Source organism: Fukomys damarensis, unplaced genomic scaffold, assembly GCF_012274545.1.
Source record: "Fukomys damarensis isolate Sample0158 unplaced genomic scaffold, DMR_v1.0_HiC HiC_scaffold_18, whole genome shotgun sequence".
NCBI classification, from domain to species: Eukaryota; Metazoa; Chordata; class Mammalia; order Rodentia; family Bathyergidae; genus Fukomys; species Fukomys damarensis.
Window position 1 is genome coordinate 23,576,490 of NW_022900930.1, and position 18,120 is coordinate 23,594,609.

At 35.8% G+C, this 18,120-nt stretch overlaps 1 protein-coding gene across 1 annotated transcript in view; it reads right to left on the minus strand.

Annotated features, from left to right (window-relative positions):
- Tenm3 (teneurin transmembrane protein 3) overlaps positions 1-18,120 on the minus strand; it is a 615,432-nt gene that overhangs the window by 41,671 nt on the left and 555,641 nt on the right. The window contains exons 18-23 of the mRNA XM_033765428.1: positions 16,205-16,472; positions 14,655-14,798; positions 9,934-10,183; positions 9,244-9,264; positions 1,873-2,105; positions 646-800 (exon numbers count right to left, since the gene is read on the minus strand). Coding sequence (XP_033621319.1) covers positions 646-800; positions 1,873-2,105; positions 9,244-9,264; positions 9,934-10,183; positions 14,655-14,798; positions 16,205-16,472 — 1,071 coding nt within the window. The remainder of the gene's footprint in view (positions 1-645; positions 801-1,872; positions 2,106-9,243; positions 9,265-9,933; positions 10,184-14,654; positions 14,799-16,204; positions 16,473-18,120) is intronic.

Sequence of the window (18,120 nt, forward strand, 5' to 3'; positions counted from 1 at the left end):
TAGCCACTGTAAAATAAACCTTAAAAATTCTGAGGGGAGATAAATGTTAGGAAATGCCATTTTATATTTAAAAATGCAGCATGCTGAAAGATTTGCTTGTTATAGCCAAACAGCAAATGAACTTCTATGTAGTGAGTGAACAGATATCGCTGAGATATGAACACATATGTTCCTTATGGCAGTAATAACCTCCAAATGCCAGGGCTTTCTAGGTTATGAATATATTAGTATTCCATTGTGTTTTCAATCAGGCTAATGGTAAAGTTCCTAATTCTAAATATAAGTCCTTGGGGACTAATCATAGTGAGTTTTCTCTACTGCTCAAGGAGCCCATGCAATCAAAAGATTAGAGAGTTCAGCTGTTTTGTTCTTTTTGAAATATCTGCATGTTGCTAATTTGCTGGTATTTTATTACAAATGCTCAACATCTCTTAGTGATAATTGCTCTGTATTTCACTGAATTCATCAAATACAGGATTAAAGAAAGTAACTTTTTATGAGCTTCCCAGTTACATTCAGATGGAACAGCTTTATCATAACCACTGTCACAAAAGATATATGCAGTTAATATAGTGGCATCATAGTCTACTGACATAGCATATCAAGTCATTCAGAAGAAAATAATTTGGCTTATATGTTAGCTACCTGGCTGATGTGCATGCTAGTGTCACAAGTTAAAGGTCTGGCTGACGTCAGGTCATTGGAGCCGAGCAGAGTTGATATGATTCCATTTTGATCAACTTTTCTAATCATGGTTCCATCAACAAAGTAGATCAGTCCATTCTTATCAATTGCCATTCCTTTATCCAAGAGAAGTAAGTGTTACTAATTTTTCCAAAAACAATTACTTTTGATTAAACTCTTGTGCCCATCACGAAAATCAATATTGGACCTCAGTGATAACATAGGTGACATGCTAATTGCATGGAAGACTGCTAATTGCAAAAGCATTAGAAAAAAGTCAACAAAGGCATTTCTAATTACATATGCAGTACACCTCTGTATTTCAAGTGTCAAATTATAATGTTTTTAAATTATAGAGATTCACATTCTGTTAATCAACTTACAGTAACAATATAGAGATTCACATTCTGTTAATCAACTTACAGTAACAATATTCTAACAAAAATAGATCTAAGCCGATGTTAGTGATTTGTTGACCTTGTTACAATGAAATTTGCTGTTATGAATAATTCAGTACACCAAGTACTTTTCTCAGTCCTTGTTCACATAATGGTAACTATCTATAATGAGAAAAATGAGGCCTCTAGTGCTCACTTTGGCAGTGCATATACTAAAAATAAGGCCTCTAAACCAAAAAATATTATAATGAGTAGCATAATATAGGAGGAATGAGCCAATCCTGACTGTTTTAAAAGCTTGTATCACATAGAATTTTAGCCTCCATTACCTCTGAAAATTCCTGACAGCAAGCATTTTTTCCCATGGCATAGAAACAAAAGTTTAACAGCTCTGAAGTGGGTAGGAGCTAATAGGGTTGCTTAGTGATGGTTTTAAAGAAGACTGGGACTCATTCATGACAAAGAAATTCCAGGACAATGAAAGAATTTGGACACTTTCTTGAAGTTTAACAGGATGTGACCTGAATAATATAGAGTAGCTGCTTCGCTCTTTGAAATGCTGAAAAAATAGTGTGATGATACAAATAATTCTAAGAACCTGTAAAATCAACTTAAGACTCTAGCAGTTTCACCGTAAATGGCTTTTTAAAACATTAGATGTGAAACAGCTCTCCAGAACACAGCTGAAGGTAAAATGTCAGACTCAGCATTAAACACAATCAGGCACTAACTGCATTTTCCATTTTTTTTTTTAATAAAAAGAATCCCCCAAACGGATAACTGCCAGTACCTTTGGGACTCATGAGCGTTGCTTCCACAGCCTTCCCTCCATCCCCACATCTGGCTTCATCAAATGGAAGGCACTGCTCCCCTGTCCCTGCAACCACTTCAGCATTTTTAGTCAAGTCTTTTGCTCCTGTAAGTGACTTTGGGCGATAAATTCTGCGGGTGTTAGTGTCGGAAACGTACAAATCTCCAGTGACTGGATCAGTTGCAAGGTAGTATCGATGAGCTGGGTTGCTGCTGTAAAAAAGATCATACATAAACATCACAAGAGAGTACACTGAATACCCAGAGGGAAATTACAAGCAAAATAAAAGAGATCATGAGAAACTGATTAAACTGGAATCCATTATCAAAGACTGAAAAATGAACAGTGATTTAAGCGAATGTGATCCCAGGTAGCAATTCTCTAATATTGCTGTTTTCCTTCCTGGCCTGATGCTGAGAAAAAAAAATTATTAACAGGTGTTCTTAAATATAATTACCATTAGAGGCAATATGGTTCTAGCTTAGTATGAAGAAGCAAGTTTTCTAAATCTTTTTTGGCTCAATGCAAGGCCATTAATAAATTGTTCCTGGGCCAGGGATTTAGCTCAGCGGTTCGGTGGCCTGCCTCGCAAGCGCAAGGACCCGAGTTTGATCCCCGGCACCAAAAAAAAAAAATTGTTCCTGAGTGACAAAGTTTATTCTAAGAGAAAGCTTATCTCCAACAAATTCTCCAGTGAAATATAACATACTACTAATTTCATTCATATTTAATCATAGGCAATTATCCCTTTTCTTCTTGCTGCAAAACCAAATGTATTTATCTTGGTTGCTCCATCATAATCAAGAAAAGAAATTTGATGTAGTTGATAATGTTTGTCCACAACTATGAGGTTAGATAATAAAATGCGATCATTCAAGTGTAGAAGGCAGTCTCAGAATGCTCTTCCTATCACTTTACTTATGAAGTTTTGAACTGAGCTATGCAATATCTCTATGAATTTGGTGAGGTACAGACAGAGCTGCAAACTGCAGGGCCTCAGTTTTATAACTACAAAGCAATGCAGATGTAAAACATGTCCTAGTTCCTGTAACAAATGATAAGACCCATATTATCAAAGGAATGGAAAAATTATGACAAAGGGCTGGAAATAAAAATTTAATCTCCCTAAACACATTCAAGTTTGAGGCCAGCTTGGGAAAGTTAGTAAGACCCGTGTCAAAGAAAAAAAAAAAAAAAAAAAAAAAAGGTGGTCTCGGGGTATAGTTCAGTGTGGGGCTTTGGGCTCAATCCCCAGTACTGTAAAAAACAAAGTAATTTTGTACCATGTATATTTTCTTCTGAAAAAACAAATATCTGATGTTTCATCTATGATGTCAACTGACAAGAGTATACCAAATTCCATGTTTTGATTTTACTAATTGATTTTCACGCTCATATTCTCTTTTCCTTTTTCCATAGTCAGACACACAAAATTATACTATTATGTAAACATCTAAAATATGAAGTTATAAACTGGGCATAGTGGCCCATGCCTGTAATCTCAGCACTTGGGAGGCTGAGGCTGGAGGATTGCCTTGAATTCGAGGACAGCCTGAACTACATAGTGACATCAAGGTCAGAGTGGACTACAAAAGGAAGTATAAAACAAACTCTACATGAATATTTTAATTCTAACAGTAAAGTAGTAGCTTTATTATTAATGATAAAGTCAGGTTCTAACAAAACATTCCTCACTATTTAATTTTCTTTCTTGTAAGTTCTGAACATATGTACTGCATGGCTCCCATAAGAGATTCTATTCTTAATGAGCTGTAATTTTTACTAGTATTTCTCACATTGCTGGGGGAGGGCAGCTGATCACATAGAGCAGCGATGGCAAACCTTTTAGAGCTTTCAATGATGCAAATAGCTCCCTGCAGCACATATGCCATGGGTTCGTCACCAATGACACAGTCTGTAGAGACCTTTGGGAGCTCTAATGATCTAGGGATATCTGTGAATATGATGTTGGTGTACAGAGAAATTCAGTAGTCATACAAAGGTCTCAACACCTTCAGTTTTGGAGTCTCCTTTATAACTATTAATTTCTTTTAGCACCAAGAGCCAGGTCAGAGTTTGTAAATACATGTAAAAAGGTCAAAAGTGATTTGAAGGACTCATGAAGAAATGCAAGTCATAGGGAAGGAGGGGGTGAAGGGAGGGCACAGACAAAGGGAAAAAAATGAGAACCAAGACCTGTCATGTAAAATAATGAACGTAATTGTACTGTATACCTTAAATGTACCAATAAACTCAATAAAAGGAAAAAAAAAGAAATGCAAGTCATTACAGAATAAAAATGACTAGTTTATATCAAATATAAATGAATCGTGTGCTCTTTGTCATGATATCCTTCATTTTGAGATAGAAGTCAATTATTTGAATCTGCTTGATGGTGGTGACACACACAACAGGAGCCACAGAATATGAGACTTCTTGATGAAAAACCAGTGGACATTTAAATCTTAAACTGTGCCTTTATTGGTACCAGTTCTAGTTTAGTGGGGTGGTAATAAAAAAATGTTCACAGTGGTGCTTGTATTTGCTTTTCTCCCGTCCTGATGCATCTCTTTCAAGAACACAGAGATTTCTAAATTAAGCAACACATGTCTTTGACTTTTAAAATGTCTACCAAAAGAAAGCTCTAATTTTGTGCAGAATTCTGTTGTTCAGAGGAACATGTGATCCTCGAGAGAAGCAGCAGCCTCTGGAACTATTCCCCACAGAATGGTAGGAAATGAGAATTGGATAAATTCCCCGAAGTGCAACCTAGCGAGGAAAATTAGAACCGGGTCTTAGATTCTGGCCTCTCCTACGTCAGAAGAATGTTCAGTAGTGTAATAGTAAAAGAAAACAGTGAATGTGGAAATTTCTAGTTGATGGACTGATGAAAGAGAAGCTCTGACTCATAGATGCAATATGAGTTGGATTCAAGGTCAGTTAGTTTTAAGCATAGTTTCCTCAAAGGGTGAGGTAGTGCTTGCTTTGCAACACCCTGAACAGCACTGGAGCGGCTGGTGTGTCGGTACAACTGAGTGCTGAGAGTTCAGATGAGTGATACGTCTAGTGTGGACCTGTGTGGCTGTAACGACTGAACGTCTGCAGCCGGAGCACAAGGATTCACAGAATGTACGGTGTTGGGAAATCTCTGTGCAGCAGCAGGCACCCAAGAACATGACTGTGTGACTGATGCTCGGAGATGTTGCCATTTCAGAAGGGTTTAAAATAACGTTACAATTCTGAACAATAGCAGCAAAAGCAAAAACACCGAGATCAAGTTAAGAACCTTTGTATATTGCACCTTGATTCTTAATGCCTCTTGAAGTGTCTATTATCACAATAATCAAGCCATCTTATCTTCTCTACCGTCTTATTCAATTAGACACAAATCCAGTGGTAAGTGCAGGCTGGATATACTCATTTATTTTGTTGTAGTTCAGTGGTCTTATACCAGAGAGAAGTATTTGCAAAGAACAAGCCATGCAGTGGACAATATTAGCATTTTTAACTTTTCAGTTGGAAATTATGCCATAGCCCTTAGCACACCAGCATTTATTTATTTTTTCTTTTATTGAGTTTATTGGTATATTTTAGGTACACAGTACAGTTACGTTCATTATTGGGATCTCGTACCTTCACATGATAGGTGGTCTTGGCACACCAGCATTTAAAGATGCATAAAAAATAATATGTATAAAAGTCAGACTGCCTATTTTGTGGTAAGATTATTGCAAACAAGGACTTGGGATATGGTATTTCTGTTCATGCTTCATCTTATTTATTTATTTATGGTACCAGGGATTGAGCTTGGGTCCTTGAGCTTGCAAGGCTGGGCACCGAACCGCTGAGCTAAATCCCCGGCCACTCATACTTCGTTTTAAAACACTAAGTCAATCAAGGAGTGCTGAGTCAAGTTTCTACAATTTAGCATCTTTAACTGATGTGAATTCAGAGATTTGTTGTTGACACTTTCTTTGACCCTTTAATTGGTAAAATACATAAAGTTGATTCTTAGCCCTATATGTTTAAATGCCCTTTGGCTGGTATTATTTAATTTAAGGTTTTTATTTTAGAATTTTAAAGAATTGGAACAAAGATGAGTTAAAATGTATTGTCTGTTTAGAGGGGTTTGTTAACAAACTGATACTATTAACATCAGAGGGAGAAATGTTTAGAATATCAGAGAGAAACACATTTTAAAGTATTTTAGAAGCTTCCATTTAGGAAAAAATTTAATATGTTTATCAAGTAGTATTTATTTCTATCCATTAAAGAACAGCTGAAGACTTATTTTTATATATACCGGCAGTATTTGTTAATTTGGTAGAAGCATATTCACCAAGCTTTAAAATCAGAAGACTATCATGATTGCTTTGGCAGAAGACTATGTGTCTATATATTTATTCAATATTTTAAATATTTCTCTATTAGTCCAATTAATGGAACTGTTTATACTATATGAAGTAGAGTAAAAGGATTAGAAGCATACATTCTTATATTTTACTTAAATATTCAAAATTGATAATACTGTTCATTTTCATAAATTTAGACACCTTTTTCAGGTACTTTTTTCTTCTGTTACCTATTCCTAATATTCACATGACTATAATGCTACTCAGAAAAGTGTGGATATAGAGAGAACCAGGCAGGGTCTTATAATCAGTAAAAAGATGATTATAGGGAGGCCAACCAAGGAGTATCTGAAAGTAATTTTAGTTTTTTAAGCTAAATAAAGAAGCTCCAGGAAGGTGATATATTGTATGTTGAACTGTTACGTCAATTTAGATTACTAAGCAAATGAATTTCCTGTTTTTTAAGATGACATCATCATTTGTCTGATTATTTGGACATAAAGATCCTGTACAATTTCGACATCATCTTATTTCTAAACACCGTATAACTTATCATTCTTCGCCTTCCATTGGTTGATTTCCTTCGCTGTTAGCTTCCTGTTTTATGTATCCAGAATCTGGTTTGTTGCATCAGCTTTGTAATGGATCTTCGTATTATCCTGAATAATAATACTAAACTAAGCTTCCTTAAAGACCACCTTGAATACACTTCTGGTCAAGAACCTAAAAAGATTCCCCACTATGTGTGCTATCCTATAGATAAAGGAGTGAGTCCTTAGTGCTCTCAAGGCTCCAGTCAATCAGATCCACTTGACTTTCATTCAGGAGGATGTGATTCACATTCACTCATTCTCTCAAACTTAGAGTCCCCTCCCCCGACTGTACTTTCCTGTTCATGTTGTTTCTTTTAATCAGATTTCAGGGCTATCTCAAAATCAACCATTTCAGGAACCCTCCTTGCCACATTCCCATGTTCTTGGAATCTCCGTCCACAGAACTACCTTCATGGTATAAGCCGTGTATGATTCAGTCTCAAAGAATAAACTGTGAGTTTCTGAGAACTCCATCTAATATTACTACTTGTCAAAATGTCTGGCACATGGTAAGCAATCAGTTAACACTGATATAATACAGATGAATAACAACATAAAACCCAAACAGTATATTCTGCATGCACAGCACATAAAGGAAATGCAGAAACCCAGAGTTGGTCAGGATGATGATATACAGAAGAGAAAGGTATTGAAGAATCATGAGAGAGGGATTATAATGAGTATCACTTCCAAGTTAGTACAAAATGAGCTAGTACATAATGAGTTCCTATTGAAAAGCATTGTGAATAATAGCTCTGACTCCAGAGTTTTTTTCTAGAGAAAGAGATTATAGATCTGAGTAACTTAAAAAATGACCATGAAATAAGTCTAATTTCTTGCATCTCACAAAATCTTACCACAGAAACCTCTCCATTGGTACATATAGAAACAGGCAGTGTGGTACAGAGCATTTTTTTAAGAGTGCTTCAAATCTCTGCTCCACATTTCTTAGTTGTAGATCTTGGGGAAGATAGGTAACATCCTCAAGCCTTCACCACCTCCTATGTAACCCAGAACGATTGTTGTGTGGATCTGCAGTGACATATATAAACTATCTGGCACTCACTGTGCCTGGCATAGATAGTTCAGCTTGCTAGAAAGGTAACTGCTTTGATCATTTTTCTATCACCTATTATCTGCAGCATTTTCACACTGAGTTGGTGTGCACACCTGTATGTCTTTCTGCTATTCTCCAAAGCTACCAGGAAAGCAAAGTCAGAGAGATTTTGATATCCTACAGTGGTTTTTAATAGAAGAGCTTTGCATGCTCAGTATTCTGGGGTAGGTTCAGCGTTAATCTTACCATGTGACTGACCCATTAGCTGAAAGTAGGAGGCCAATATGGGATCTCCGGAAAAGGTCATGGGATCATGCCTTGTCACTCAGATATGCAACGGCTTTCAGTGGGGCTTTGCTTTTATTTGCTAGTCATCAATCTTTATGCAATGGTTTAAATTGGTTATGTTGATTTATTGATCTACAGTATCTCACATGAAATATCTCTAATTTTTAAACCTGATATTATAGCCTTAGATATTTTAATGGCTATGCTAGATCTAATATGTCCAACCTGTCTTGCCTTTGCTAGTTTTACTTTGAAATATTGCTTCTCCCTTTTTTTTTTCTGTCCTGAGGAAAGTTTTTCAGTGAAAAGTATCCTTTACTGTACCTTCTCTAGCTAAGTGCACACAACATGTAAAATATTAAAAATTTTTGAGCTGATAGAATTTCTTTAATTATATTCATCATCAGCTTTGAAGAAAGATTACGTCTATCTAGAGACTTCTCCAACTTAAGAAAATGGAAACTCCAGGCGGAGATGAGTGCAGAAGGGAAGCTAATAAAGCCTGTGAAGTTTCAGAACTCCACACTTGCATGGATCCCTTTCAGGGCCCTGGCAAAATGTTTATACATCTTTTTAAAAAAATGTTTTTAAAAGTAAAATATTTTTTGATTCCTTTTCTTAAACAAAGTCTCCCAAATTGCATAAGCTTTGGGTCTGATAATCATGATCTGCCATGCACACTGGTCACGCTAAACAGGCCTCCTCAAACTCCCGCTGTGCTTCAAACTTTGTTATTTTCAATATGGCTCAGATTACACAGGTCAGTGATGGAAGCTTAAGACTCTCTTGTGTTACTATTATACAGAGACAGTCATTATAATATTTTTTGTAACAGAATTTATCTTATGAGCCAACCTGAAAATATTTCTCAAATTATATTGTATATTTTGCACTATATTGTAAAATAATGGCTCAACTAAGCAGATTTAATTCTTTAGATGTGCTGTGATACTGAATTTCCTCTCTCATGATGATGTTATTAGAAAACAATTTCAAAGTCACATTGAAATGTAAAAAGCACATTTGAAAATGTGTAATAACCTTTAAGCAAGATGCTTACCTATGTCTAAAATCTTTATTTCTTGGTGGAAGCAGATAAGAAAGGTGGGGAAAAAAGCACAGTTAGAAAAGGCTTTTAAAATATGAGGTAAATATTGAGATCCTAATTAGTTATATGGAAAATTGTCAATTCAAGCAGAAATAACAATGGAAATGAATTTTGCAGGCCAAAGTCATAAATAACTTGCAGAACAGGTTGATTTGATAATCACATTTAAGCAAAGCAAGACAACAACATATTACTTTCATTATTGGCATTGGAGCTTATGGGTTGACCTAACTTGAAAATTCAACATTTTAGTAAAATGTTGTAAACTTCGTTTATTATTATTATGTCTTGATATCAAAAGAAAAGTTTATACCTTAATTTCAATCATGGTAAAAGAAAAGTGTAATACTGATACCATACAGCTATTCTGTAAAAAACCCAAGATATTTAAAAATCATACTTTTATTCCATTAGAGCACTGAAATTCCCTGAAAGCAGTAAAATATTTTAAACTCATACATACCTTTATAAAACAATACACATGTGTTATCCTATCTTTAACCAAAAACTGACTTTTTTCCTAGGGAGAGTTTTAAACATTAAAAAGGTAGGTATATAAGTAATTTATATAACACATCCAAGATTTCTTTAAAAAGAGGCAGTTTGGCTTTTATTAAAATCCCAACTTAAGAAAAGACATACCTTAGTTCTAAAACACTTGTTACGTTTCCGGAAGGGAATATCCGGCGGACATAGTTGAAGTCCCCTACGTACAGACTGCCATCTATTCCACAAGCTAGAGCAACGGGGGCCAAGAGTTTGTTCCCATCGGCTTGACCATTGCAACTTGGACAGGAGATGCTGCGCCTCCGTCCATTGCCCATGATACTACTGACAATGGGAGGCTGTTGGGAGATAAATTGATTTTCCCCATTTCCCTTATACAGTATACCTGGAAGAAAAAACAATGCATTTTTAATAATACAAGTATAAAAATGAAAAATAAAAATGTTCACTATAGACCTAAGACTCAGTGCCTTTTAGATTTAGACGGGGAAACTTTTATTAAAATTTCTATTGGAAAGAACTCTATTCAGTTACCTAGTATAAAATATTATATTATAAAGTCCATAGAACATACAAAATGGTGCCTATGGTTCGTTTAAAGAGTTCCTGGTGAAAGGAAGAAAGGACAATAAAAATTAAAAACCCAAATTCTTAACATCAGTGATTCTTGGTCCTGGGTATATAATGGAACTTCTCTAAGAGCTGTAAAAAACGCTAATGCTTGGTTTTCTTATCCCAAAAGATTCTTAATTAACTGGTCTAGGTGCAGCCTCAGCATTGAAATTTTAAAAACTCTCCAGGTAAACTTAATGTGCCCAAGTTTGAGGACCATAATGTACATAATATTCTTTAGAGAATAACAAGCTCGCCTTGTTAATTAATGTTGAAAATATTGCATATTTATCCAATTAAAAAGATACCTTAGGAATATACATTTATTTCTTATAAGTTTATATTTCATTTTTAAAAAGTTAAAACACTTTGTGGAAAATAAAGTCAGAAAATATTTATCAGGCTTCTGAAATTGTTAATTATAACAGCAGCTCCCTTTGGGGTTGAGGTTGGCTGCAACAGGAATCCAAGCCTTGCATATTCTAAGCATGAACTCTACCACTGAGCTACACCCTCAGACAGCAGAGGCCTATTTGATTTCTACTATCTGTCAAGGAATATTCTTGCTCATATTCTCATCAGAAATAAGAATATATACATATATATGATATTATTTAAAATATAAAATATAACAAAACTGTTGTGAAAGCCCAGTTTGTGATTCAAAGTGAATTCTGCTTCAAGGCATGAAAGTGCCGATAGTTTTATAAAGAAAAGTGCAAGCCTGCTCATTTGTAAATGAAAATCTGAGAAAAAATTCCAAAGACATATTAAAGATTTTCATAGTTAGAAACTAGATTTGCGTTGAGACTTCAGTTTTTTCATTTTACTGCTAGTAGAGCTTCATTTGGGTCTGATATCCACTGGATGGTCAGCTGTTACTGTTTAATGCATATCTCATGACACTTCTCAATCTGTACAAACCACCTGCTCCTCCGACTTTAGAGCTCCATATATTTATTGGATGTTCTACGTTTCAGAGAAACTCTTAGAGCTAATGACTATACCTCTTAGCAGATACAGTGTTAAAAGAATAATCCCATGAAAGTATAAATAGAAAACTTTCCTCTACTTTGGATAATTTTCAAGTGTAGAAATGATCAGAATAATTTGTTTCCCTTACAGCTCAGCACATTTTAGGTGCATTTTGTGATTATTTTTTAAAAATGCTTTGCTATTTGAGTGTTGAAATAATCACAGCAAATTTACATAAAGAAATCAGGAAAGATAAAACAGGTTTATCCAAAATTAAGGAAAAATAATTTAAAGAGATAAAATGCATTTTGCCTTGAATATTCAAAGAATACATTAATGATACCTAAGACTCTTCTTTCTGTGATTGTTATTTGATAATTATGGAAAGCTAATTTACTATGAAAGTCAGTTCTGCAATTTTTATCCAAAGACTCCTACAAGTCAGCCTACTGCTCTACTGCACCTGATTTATTCAGTCATTACTTTGAAGGATTGGCCCTTCATGATTCTGTATTATGACAGAATAGAAAGATGAACATTAGAATATTTATTTCCATGTTTCAGGGTGCCTGCACAAACACTTGTCACTGTCTACATCTTTGCCTTCCCTTCTTCTGTAATATATTTCTATAGCTCATCCACCTTGTCATGATTGCAAATCACTTTGTTTATTCAATTAGACACATGCCACTTTGGAAAGTCACTACTTGTCAAACTCCTCTTGGATAAAATTCAAAATCGCAATCAGTTCATTTTGTGACTTAGGTTATTTCACATTTAAAAATAACATATACTTTATAATTTCTATTTTTCTTGAAGTAGTGGGGATTAAACCCAGGATCTTTGCACTGAGCTGCATTCTAAGCTCTCTTCTTATTTATTTTGAGACAGAGTCTCTGAAAGTCACTTGGTTACCCAGGTTGGGTTTGAATTAGTGATCCTCTTGCCTCAGCCAGAGCGCTGGGATTACAGGCATGCAGCATTATACCCAGCATTTATAACATGTTTTGAAGTATAGAATTTCAGATAGTTCAGTTTTTACATGCAGCTTTTTTTTTTTTTTTTTTCTGCAATAGGAACTTGCTATGAGGTTTAGGCTGGTTTTGAACTCACTATGTAGGCCAGGTTGGCCTCAAACTTCCAGCAATCCTCTTGCCTCAGCCTCCCAGGTGCAGAGATTACAAGCATGCACCACAACAACAGGCCTGAATACAGAATACCAGGAGGTTTCTCTGCCTGTCTGAATGTGATATTGAAGGTCAATTATTTCAACAGTAGTAAATGACAAGGGTACAGGTTTTTCCAAAGCCCTTCACTTACAGTCTCCTTACTGGTTTATAATCTCCAGAGTGAAATCCTATAGCTAAATGGTTATGAATTTTACTGTATATATCATTTTACCCTAAGCAAAATGCATCTGGAGAGGTTTTTCCCAGTTTTGTCTGTGAAGGACTCCTGAAGGAACGTGGAAAGATGTGCAAATTGTATGAAATAATTTTAAATAATTTAATCAAGAGCAGCTACTAGCATGGTTGGCACATGGCTCTGCATTTTGAAAGACCATGATTAATTGTTGTGTTACTCACATAACAGATTGAAACTACCACTGCTTCAGTCAACACTGATGCTTCAAGAGACGCTCAGAGATAGCATATGGAGCATACTCGTTGGTGGTGAGGCTTACTTTTCTAACGTGTGCTGCACATGGCACTAGTTATGTGCTCTGCTCCCAACCTTCGGGTGTGCAAATTAAACTATATCCTGATGGCCAGTACACAACTGAGAGAGGAGCAAGGCTTTATTCTGCTGTGAAATGCTGGAGATAGCTATTTCTGACTTTTTCTTATTACTTATTTGCTCAGTACCATTAAACTGTCTTCTGGAGGTAATATGCCAGTATTTTCACACTTTGGCTTAGAAACTACTTTAGATTGAATAGATTTGGAAAAATTAAAATGTGTCCTCTCCAATACTTACAAAAAGTTTTTTTAAAAAAACGAATGAACACTGATGCAATATTAAACCGGAAAGTGATAATTAATCAGAAATGTTTAATTGTGTTACATGCTCAATTCAACATTCTGAAGTTTCCAAAAACCTCTGCAAAATCCAAAGGTAGACTACTTAGCCAGCGCTGTGAAATTTCCTCCTCTGGCTATTTGTAAAAGGAGACTGTAGAATTACTAGCATATGGTTTAGGACAGGAGGTTAAAATAAACTATCGCAAGGTTTTGCTTTTCTAACAAAGCCCTTTTAAATTATCTGACATGCAGACAAATACGTGGGCAAAATATCACAAACACAGTAAAACCAACATAATATGTTTAATATAAATAATATTCCTGGGGGCCGGGGATTTAGCTCAGTGGTGTTGCTGCCTGTCTCACAAGCATAAGGTCCTGAGTTAGATCTCTGGTAGCAAAAAGCCAAATATTCCTTATGAGAGAAAGGGAATCATATTTTGTTAGTAATGTATCCTTTTTGGTTTGTGATGTCTGAAACATTTATTCAGAGCACATTCACTTATCACATTATCAGGTATGCTGCAAGTAATACTTTTGATTCTTGTTTTTCCTCAGATTATTCATTTATATTTCCCCACCTTAAGTAAAATTTTTTCAAATATAACTCAAGCAGAACTGAAAAAATAGGTAGATATTCAGAACAGATTAATGATCTAAGAATTAAAAATCTATTAGAAGTATTTTGGGAAAATCATATAGATTTTTATTTTTTTTTTGAGACAGGGTCTTGTTGGGTTGTTCAAGCTAAGCTTGAACTCAGTATATGGCTGAGGCTGGCCTCAAACTTGCAGCAATCCTCCTGCCTCAGCCTCCCAAGTGTTGGGATCATGTGTGCACCACCATACCTGGCTAAGTCACATAGATTTAAAATTTTATCTTTGTTTCTAAAAACTCTCCCTGCCTCCATTTTTGGTGAACTTTTCCAAAATACTACACTCACTGACTCACGCAGAATTAGACACTTAAGGGATGAATCTGTGGTGAAGACTCCTACACAGAAACTTTCATGTAGTATTAGTCAGTTACTTTCAAATGGTAATTTCCTGTGGTGACAAACATTGAACATTTTAAAGTTCAGTGAAAGAATATTATGTAATTTCCACTTTAGGGTTTATTATAGTCTTTATAAATATCTCATTGTTTTCCTACCAAGACTAATTCTACAGGACACACAGGATAAAATGTTGCTACAATCTAGGCTGAATATGGGCTGTATTAACTATCTATCTATAAACAAGATCTTACCATTCTGAACATCCAACACATGATGTTTATCTAATGTCCAGCCACCCATGTTGGACGCATCTAATTCATAGCCTTGCAAAATGGCAGTCCTTTTTTCCCAGAGAGTCAGGTCCAAGCATGACTCATATTCATATCCAACTGACACTGGAATTAAAACACATCACAGTTCATCTTTTCAACTACAGGTGGAAATTCATTTTATTAGTTTAAGAAAAACCCTTTGACAATTGCGTTGTGAGACTGTATTTCTACCCAATTATGAGGAATTTATTTTTATACAAGATGATTTGACCATATGAAAGACTTAGAAAATAATGACCTCAAGAAGTTATTTTCTACTGACTTAATATAAATGAGTTCAACCTCCTTGCCATACCAATCTCTCACAAGGGTTTCACAGCACAAAATGAAGTTTAGATTGGGTAACTGGTAAAGTAATTAGGTAAGATAAGTTGGCCCTTAATGGTGATTAGATGATAACAACTAAAACAATGTTTGCTATTTGAATAGTTAAAGCTTTTTAGTTTCTAAGAGCATTCAACTATGGAGAATGCTTTTGATAATAAGGTTCAATAGAACAAAATTATAAAAAATAATAGAAAAAATTATGACAATGTATTTATATATCAGGAATAAACTAGCAGTAAATTAGTAATTCATAATTGAAAAAATTTCAGTGTTCACAAATGTGAACTTTAAAATTTATAAAAAAGTGAAAGGAGAAGTGGCAACTATTGGTTTGAATAAATTCAAGCCCATTTCATTTATTTATTTATTTATTTTCCCCATTAAGTTTATTTGTATGTTTAAAGCAAACAACACAGTTATATTTATGATTGGGATCTTGTACCTTTACACAATATGTCTTGCTTCTTGTTAGCCCATGTTAGTTTCAGAATAAAACACATATTTCATTTTCAAGTAGGAGCTAATACAACAAAAATTTTATCTTTTAGTTTTTGAGGTTCTGAGCTGAGCTTGCAGATATATATCTACATGTCAAACTTTGGTAGCACCATTGAGTCATGTAAGGAAACAAGTGGTTTGATGTTTTAAAATTGTCCTTCCACTTAAATGACTGGCCCTTTAAGTTAAGAGCAGAAATAATCCCCACACAAATTTTGCCTGATTTCTATTAAATTATCAGCTGAAACTACCTCAGGGTCAGATACAGAAAACATAAAAAGGATAATAAAAGGTTGGGAAGTAAATCTATAAAGAAAAGAACAAACTAAAAATGCAAGAGATACAATAAGAAAATGTATATGAAAACAAATCAAATGAGGATATAATAACCTAAAATATCATTTGAAGAACTCTTTTAAGATACAATTTCAGCCAGAAAAAGTACCCTTTTTCTTCTCATCATAAGGAGTACATCTGTTTTCTCATGGTAGATATAAACCAGCCAGCTTACAACCTCTCTAGGATGACCTCACTGTGACTCTTTCTGTTTGTCCATTGACTTTGCACTGGTTACAATTAATTTTATGATAGTTCTGACTTTGAGACAATTTTTTCATTGCAAAGAAGATTTATATGGAACTTACCGACAGCTTCAGACAGACCATAGACCTTCTGATTATATGCATCTGTTTTATCCCATATGAAAGTATAGGCCAAGTTTGGAGAGGCAGGAAACCATTTTTGGAAGAGTCTTCCAACAACAGCTACCATCAAGTGTACCTTCATTAGATTAAACGGTATGATAGACTGGGTCATGGTGATTTTGAGCACTGACTTATACCCTGCAGCTCTGGAACTCAAGTAGGAAAGTTTTAAATCCGTTCCTGGAATTGTGGTTTCTTCATGCAGTACCTGGGTTTGAAGAAAGCAGAAGTGTTTACCAGTGGTCATGCATGTCTACTAGAGAAAATATATTTAAAAGAACCTAGTAGATGACAGAATAAGATACAATAGAGTCATTATTTGCAATTACACATGTGAGAATTTGAGCTGTTTTCTCTTTCTTTCTTTCTTTTTGGTATGGTACTGGGCTGTTACCTTACTCAACAATTAAAAATAACTGCCTAATTTTCCCTTTTAAAAGCCTCTTGTCATTTATTCTGAGATAATCATATCTGTGGTGCTACTCTTCACACAGGAAACATTGTCTGCTTCCTCAGGGGCTGACATGCACTGGCTTGTTAGTTTAGTAGTCACAGAAGATTCTTGTAAACCCATCTCTCACCCCAGTCACCCTGGAGAATCTGGGAAGGCAGGTGTAAAATGAGGGTTAGCTCAGAACAGGGCCCCTCACTCAAAGATGTGACCTGTCTCATCGAGAGATGAAACTACCTATATGAAACTACATTTCAGCCTACATATAGGTAACTGTATACCAAGACAGGAATAGCAACAAGAGACCAACTCTTTTGAGTTAAGTTGCAGCAAATTCCATATCCATGCTCAGTGATAATGTAGCATCAGAGAGCAGCACACTTTGATTCTTAGATTATAAATTACAATATTCCACTGGTTTTTGATATCATGGCAGATGAGTTAATATTTTAAAGCTGCATACAATTTTTCCCAGAGAGCAACTAATATGTAATAGAGCACAAACAGAAGGCATGCAATACATATTCTTTGATTTGGAACTGGACTATGAAAACTCAGTATGTTGGCATAAGGATTATCTCCTTAAGGAATTTAAAAAAATGATAGCCTTAAACCCCACAGTTGCTGGACATGGTGGCATTTGCCTGTGATCCAGCATTTGGGGAGGTGAGGTAGAAGTATTGCAGATCAAGCCTACACCAGGCAACTTAGTGACTTGGGGAAACCTTGCCTGGTAATAAATAATAGAGAAAGGGCTTGGGATGCGGCTCAGTATGAAGGCCCTCGGTTCAATCCTCGGCACCACAAAAACAATATAAAACAAACCTCCTCAGTTTATCTATGAATGTGATGATTGGATGAATGTTAAATGACACATGCAAAACATATGCCACAAGATCATTTAATTTTTTTTTCCCCTTGGTACTGGGGATCAAACTCAGGACCTTGTGCTTGAGAGGCAGGCGGTGGCACCACTGAGCTAAATCCCAGGCCCAAGATTATGTAATCTTGATGTTGTGTAATATATAAAATTTGCCTCAAGAGTTCAGATTCTCTCTCCCAGGGCTCACAGTGCTTTACAGGCTTATTACATATACTGTAAAGAACAAGACTGTCTGTGTTGACCTAGGCCAGGACCCCACCACTTCCTTTACAAAGAATTAACGGCACCCTCAAAGGTCTCCCCATATTACCCTATCAAGAGCCATTATGTAGACCCGGCGGTGGGCGTGCGAGCTCCCGGCCTGCGCGACAACAGACCCAGGAAGGCCCCAAAGACCACGGAGGGGGTCTCTTCAGCTGCCTGCCTGCCTGCGATCACCCGGTGGCGGGCGCACGACCTCCTGGCCTGCGCGACAACAGACCCAGGAAGGAAGGTAGCCGCGCGGGCACCCTTGAAACACCC